Source organism: Poecilia formosa, unplaced genomic scaffold (assembly GCF_000485575.1).
Source record: "Poecilia formosa unplaced genomic scaffold, Poecilia_formosa-5.1.2 Scaffold4, whole genome shotgun sequence".
Taxonomy (NCBI): domain Eukaryota; kingdom Metazoa; phylum Chordata; class Actinopteri; order Cyprinodontiformes; family Poeciliidae; genus Poecilia; species Poecilia formosa.
The window spans coordinates 1577352-1583998 of NW_006799943.1; the positions used below are offsets into that span (position 1 = coordinate 1577352).

A 6647-nucleotide genomic window follows, 5' to 3' on the forward strand; every position below is an offset into this window, starting at 1 on the left:
GTGTGTGTGTGTGTGTGTGTGTGTGCGGGTATGTGTGTGCGTGTGTGTGTGTGTGCGCGCGCGCGCGTGCGCGCGCATTATGTGTGTGTTTCTTGGAGAGAAAGACTGGCAGACAGCTGAAGGCACTTGTGGTTGTGGTTGTCAGGGCGTCACAATGTAGCTGAGGTGAGGGTACAGTACATGTGTGAGTGACTCCACTGTGGACTGTTGTGGTTGTGGTAATTGGCTCTGATGCGACGCAGCGTTTATGGGTAACGACCTAGCCGCCCCAGCCTCTGTCTCTCTCTTTCTCTCTCTCTCTCTCTCTCTCTCTCTCTCTGTCCTGTGGCTAATTACTTGATTCCTTGTGGATTCGGATTTGTTGCCTTCTTACCCTGCCACTCGAACAAACCCACTCGTCTAAATCGGTTTGCTGAGACTGAACTTTGCTTTGATTTGTGAACAAGATCAAGCTTTTGGTCATGTTTAAATTTGATCCTTTCAAGATTTTCTAAATGATTACATTTTTCCAGTATAGTTCAAACCAATTTAAAGGGGCGATGTTATGTAAAATCAACCTTTTTTAAAGCTTTACATTATGTTACAATGTTTTCCTTCATCAAAAACATACCCGGAATATTTCTTTGATACTTTCATGCATGTTTGAGAAATCTTTTAGTCTCCCACGGCAACCATTCAGCTGGGCAAAACACTTGATGGGACTGAAGCTGCAGATTCAAAGCTGAGCGTCTGCCTCACAGAACATCCCTCCCACTCGACGCCACTCAGCTCCTTCAGACTAGCCAGCAGCAGTTAGCAAACACTTGTGGAATTACACACCAGCTGAGCTCATTGTAGCAGCTACCTCTCAGTGAAACGCTGGTAAAATGTTGCTAAAAGGTTACTAGAGCAGCCATGTTGTGATGACTTTCTGAAGGTGGAGTTTCAGAAAGAGCAGGAGTTTTTAAAGAGACAGAGGCCCAATTCCAAGAGATTAAATTATAAAGTCATTTTATAACAACTGAAGTTAACAAAGTTACTCATTTGGGCTATAAAATGCCAATATACACACACAATACTGCCCCCTTTAACTCTAACTTACTTTTTGCGATGAATTTCTCTGCTCTCTCTCTCCTTCTTATTAAATCATGAAACCGCTCCTCCCAGTCACAGTGCAGAGCGTCTGATGCCTCTGCATGCTGTATGTGGATCAGACCTGAGGACTGCATCTTTGAGATGCCATATACACTGCATACAGGCTCCACTGCTGTGGAATTTATACAAGTGCTACTCAAGTTCTCTTCAATATGCACTGGAGTGGTTCCCAGTCGAGTCTGAAGTGACTAGGATCTCTTAGTTTGAGGACATGGTTCTCAACCTTTAGGGTCAGGGGTTAGTCTCCCCCACAAATGGAGGACGATGAGCATGTTGGTGTGATGGTAGAGTGGAAGAGGTAGACGAATCGACGCCTGGTCTGCAGTAATGTGTATGATCCTTTTGTCTGTTGTGGTGAAGACAGAACTGAACCTCCTCCTCCCCCCCCAAAAAAAAAGAAAAAAAGAAAAAGCTCTTGATTTACCAGTCAGACGGTCTGTAGGTTAGCGGTCTCAAACCACATTCCTGGAGGGCCAGAGTTCTGCAACTTTTCGATGCGTCCCTTGTTCTCCACATTTGACTTAAATGGCGAAACTGCAGAGCCTGCTCTACAGAGCTCTGCTAATGAGCTAATACTGGAGCCAGGTGTACCAAAGCAGAGGGGAGTCTAAACGTTGCAGGGCTCTGGAGTTCGAGACCCCCGCTGTGGGTGAAGGTTCCAAAACTGCAAAAGTATGAAATGGTGAAAGAGGAAAATGAGTAGCACTGTGTGTCTGAGGCTTTATAACACTCAGAGAGATAATGGCCAAATCAAGTCTTGTCAGCTAGTTGGTCAGACTAACTGCAGAACTAATGGTGCTTTTCCACTGGTACCAATGACTCGACTCAACTTCAGGGGTCTTCAGCTCCAGGCCTTGAGGACCGCTGTCCTACAACTTTTAGATGTGTTCCTGGTGCAACACACCTCAATCAAATGGCTGAATTACCTTTGTAGCATACAATCAAGTTATCCAGAGTTCTGCTAATGAGCTGATTATATGACACCACTATGCTGAATCAGAAGCAGCTGAAAATGGCAGGACCCCGGCCCTCGAGTTGAAGACTCCTGCTTCTGCTATAAGAATGACGTGATACCATCCCCTTTTAAGGACACACTTCTCTGAGCCTCACAGGGTTTGGAATTTCAAACCCCTCACTCTTCATGAAAATAGCTAACTATGGGTCAGCTAACTTGAGGTTAGCTTCACACTCTGAAGAGTGTGAAAGGCGTTAATTCAGTTGAAAATTAAGCTTATATCTGTCCAATTCTGGTTACTGAACAAAATGTCATACTCCATCTCCCTTAACCAAGATGCAGTTTTATTCAGAAGCTATAGCATATTACATAATATCAGTAAAATATTAAAGAGATGTTAAGTTTTTGACACTCAGGTCAAGCATGACATGGTTGGGGTTGCAATCGTTTTTTCTTTCGACTCACATACATTTCATCTCCAGTGTTTGTTTAGCATTTTTTTCAGCAGAAGTGTATTTATTTATTTTTGTCTTGCTGTATCTGTGGTTAGAGCCAATAGGAGTTGGAAAACACTGCAAATAAAACTGAAGTGGAAGGATTAAGTGCTCGAGTTTGGCTACACATTAGTGGGCAGGTGATGAAGACTTAGAATTTTACTGTGATATTTTGTGGTACTATTGTGGTAATAATGATTTCGATTAAAAAAAACTATAGCTTGTTTTTTAGGTCTGTGTCAGTGACTGCATGGTACAGCATCCCATTTACAATAGGTTGTTCAGGCTGACATATGTTAAAAAACAGAGAGATCTATAACACTAGATGAACACAGAAACTGTTTAATCACATGTTCAAATTTCCTGATGTTTATTGATACTCTGATGGAACAAGCAGTGGAGAAAATATCAAAAATAATGTTTACAATCATAGCGTCAGATTTTTTTTTCAATAACTGAAATTGATCAAAGGAACAATAAATCAATATTCTTATGATAAAAAAATTCATGATAAATGATAAACAATAAGATAGAAAAGAAGAAACGATAAGATAAATGCCCACCTCTAATACACATCAGCATATCTTCTCATATGTAGAATGAAGCTGAAGTAGGTGCTCGACTTTAGAGAGGCCGTGTAAAGAGGCTGCATTAATACATTTAACAAGATGGAGGAACATTTAACATTACAATAACTGGAAGTCAGAAATCAGTGCATAGTTTTGGAAAAAGAAGGATGTGACAGTGAGTGCTATACCAGAATGTATGAATGAAACATGGCCGTGAGTAATTTGAAAAGAGCTGCTGTGTGTCCACGGCTTCCTGTGTAAATGTCCACAGGGAGATTAATATATGACCAGATGTGCGTTCAAAGGGTAAACGGTCACTCATTCATTCATTAACACAGCTTTAGTGCTGTTCCAGGAGCTGGAATATGAGCAATATATCCAAAGGTGTGAATGTTGAAACCATTAATATCATGGCTGGTCAGATAACAAATCGAATTTGCTTTCATGTAGAGATGCTTAAAAAAATAAATAAATAAAAAATAAAAAAGAGCTTTACATTTTCCAAGAAGGTCAAATTTCAATCTGCAGCGAACAACAACCTAGCTGGTTTGATCTAACCGGTCTGGAAATGTTCTAAATATAAAGGAAAGGTTTCTTTTTTTCATCAGGTGAAGGAAAAGCTCTGCTTCAGGTTTGGAAGGTTTCAATATTTCTTCTTTAACCATGACACGCTGGAGCATCTTGAAGAATTACAGCCAAAATCCCCTCAAAGTGGCCTTCCACGTCCAGCTGTCACTGTTTGTCATTTGATGCTAATGCTAAAAAGATCCGTCTTCAAAATAACGACTAACCTCTCAGGTGGAAACATGTCAGCCTTGACAAATTCTCCCTTTGACTCTTAGATACGGCAGACAGACGCCTCGCTTTTCACCAGTTTGGATCTGATCTGCAGAGAAACCGAGTCTGTTAAAACGAAAAGAGATAAAAAATCCCAGTCAGACCAGCTGCAGGGCTAATCGCTTCAAGTTATCTCACTTTTTTTCCCCTCCCTGAACCGCTAATTGAGGTTAATATGTCAGCACCAAGTGACACAGATATTGAGACGCATGTGGCTTGACAGCTTTATCACCTAATTTAAACATGTGCTTTCTGGTTTCAGTATATGAACTTCAGGAAAAAGAAGCAGCAATTTATCACTTTTTTCATACAAAAAATACTTCACAGATTATATTACAGTATTTATGTTGAAATCAAATTGCACCAGGGATAATACATTTACTAATCAGATTACCTCTGGAGTGAGAAGGTGGCATCAGATTTTATTTTGGGGTAACAGAGTGAAAGGGAACTTGAATACCCACCACACTTTTTAGCTTTTTACTGATTTATTTTTGCTCTGTATTTATATGTTTTACCTTCAAAAGCACTTTGATCAATGCAAGGGATTGTTGGAAGGTGCTACCGTATATAAATAAAGCTTATTATTATTTATTCTAAATAAAAAAAAAACAGCATGTTTTTCCTTCCACTTTGGAAGGATGCATCACTTAATGTTGATCAATCACATAAAATTCCCAACAATATACAGTAGAATTTGTCGTTGTGACGTCCCTGGATGCCTCTGTAAGCCGTTTACACGTCTATCTTTGTAATCTCTGAATTTTCAGAGCATCTGTTTTGAATTTGCTCAACAGAAACATTTTAGAACTTCTCTTCCTCTTTATCAAAGTGAAATTGTTGTCACTTCATCAGACTTCTGCCTAACCCCAAAAAATACTCATTTAATCCACGCTGAGCTGTCTAACCCTCTCTATCTCTCTCTTTGTGTCCCTCAGGTGCTTCCTTCATGGGCTCCTTCCTGGCCAGGAGTCTGGGAACCCCACCCTCCCATCCCCCTCACCCCTCTGGACCTGCTGCCTCCCCCGCCTCCCCTTCCTACAGGGCTGGAACCCATTCAAGCACTTCCCCTATCTGGTTCCCCCACTCACATGAAGGTAAGACATACACAAACACACGCACACACACGCACGCACACACAGGAAGCAGCTTGGTTCTCTGTCTAATCCGGGGTCTTGGTTTGGGATTAGACTGAGATGGAGCCATTAAGTGGTTTAACCAACGCGGAGCCGAGACCAAACACGTGCAACAGCGACGCCTCAGATGATGCTACTTATAGCCACACACATGTACGGCTGAGTGTGTTTCTGGGTCTGTTTGTGGTTTCGTATTTGTGGTTGTTTTCTAGTTCAGAGCTCAAACACAACAAAGCCCCCCCACTTCTTCCTTCTCCAACTATAAATAAGCATGCAAATCTCTTCACACTATCAGGGAACCCATTAATCAGCATTACTCCACATCGCTGCTACGTTTTTATAACCACCTTCGTCCAGCTGGGTCTCAGTAGGCCCCGAGTTCCTCCCTTTGCACCCAGGTACGCTTCGAAACTCACCCCCATTTCCACCATCCCCCCCTCGGCTCAGACCGCAGCCCCACCCTCAAGGCCCTCCTCTGGGCTAACCGACCTCCAACGGCCCCCTTCCTGATCTGACACACATATGCAGTGAAACGGCATGCGGATCCTCATGCATCATGTCCTCTTTCGACTGTTAACCGTTTGTGGTGAAATTCTGAGCTTGACTGAGTTATCTGTCCCTTTCAGGTATATCTGTGTGTGTTTTTGTACACTCATGAGTGCATGTGGGAGTGTTGGGTGGGTGGGACAGGACCAAAGATAACACCTAAGAAAGACATGAACAAAGTGACAGTTTGCACCACAGGCTATATTTCTCAACCAAGTAAAAACTGACTCAGAATCTGACTCCGGTTTAGTATTTTGTGAATACAACCCAGCAGTTCTGAGTGTTGTCAACTCAAAACCGTCTCTGAAATCTCCGGCAAGAATTATACCATTGACAAAGACGCAGCTCCTGTCATACCAGTCAGTGAGAAGCTTTTCTCACTTCATCTCTGTGCACCGTAGCAGGAAAGTGGCGGTGCAATCAATAACAAAAATAATGAGTGCATTCCATTCAGGTGAATCGGTTTCAGCATACCGGTGCCGTGCGTGCCGGGACGCTCGAAAGAAACCGGCCATGTGGTAATGTGATTTATTACTATTGTACTTTTCCTGCCATGACAAGTCAAAATGTGTCTTCCTCGCCAGTGGCACCATGAACTCTGCTTGGTGAGACAATAGTTGGCACATTTGCTGTTTTAAGTGGCTGTGACCTAGAGTACAAAAAGCCCAAGAGGCGTGAGTAAAACTGCTGTTTACTTCCCTCCTGTGATTTTAATTTTCTTATTTCCTGTTATTGAAGCACTTTGGCACTCTCTCTTGATGCCAGGCTATAGAGTTGTGTCTAATTTTCAATGACTAAGCCATAAAAATGAGCACTAATGTAGCCCGGAGTGACTTTCCCAACCTGAATCTGTGGAAAGACTCGTACGCAAGACTTCAGGCTGAAGGCTACAGGGAGCAGCGGTGAACAGAGAGCAGGAATGTGTGTGTGTGTGTGTGTGTGTGTGTGTGTGTGTGTGTGTGTGTGTGTGTGTGTG

General features: G+C 42.5%; 1 protein-coding gene across 6 annotated transcripts in view; it reads left to right on the top strand.

Moving 5' to 3' along the window:
* bahcc1b (BAH domain and coiled-coil containing 1b) overlaps positions 1-6647 on the top strand; it is a 78819-nt gene that overhangs the window by 34781 nt on the left and 37391 nt on the right. For all 6 annotated transcript variants that reach the window (XM_016675051.1, XM_016675041.1, XM_016675055.1 and 3 more), the window contains exon 3: positions 4928-5086. In XM_016675051.1, the coding sequence (XP_016530537.1) occupies positions 4928-5086 (159 nt within the window). The remainder of the gene's footprint in view (positions 1-4927; positions 5087-6647) is intronic.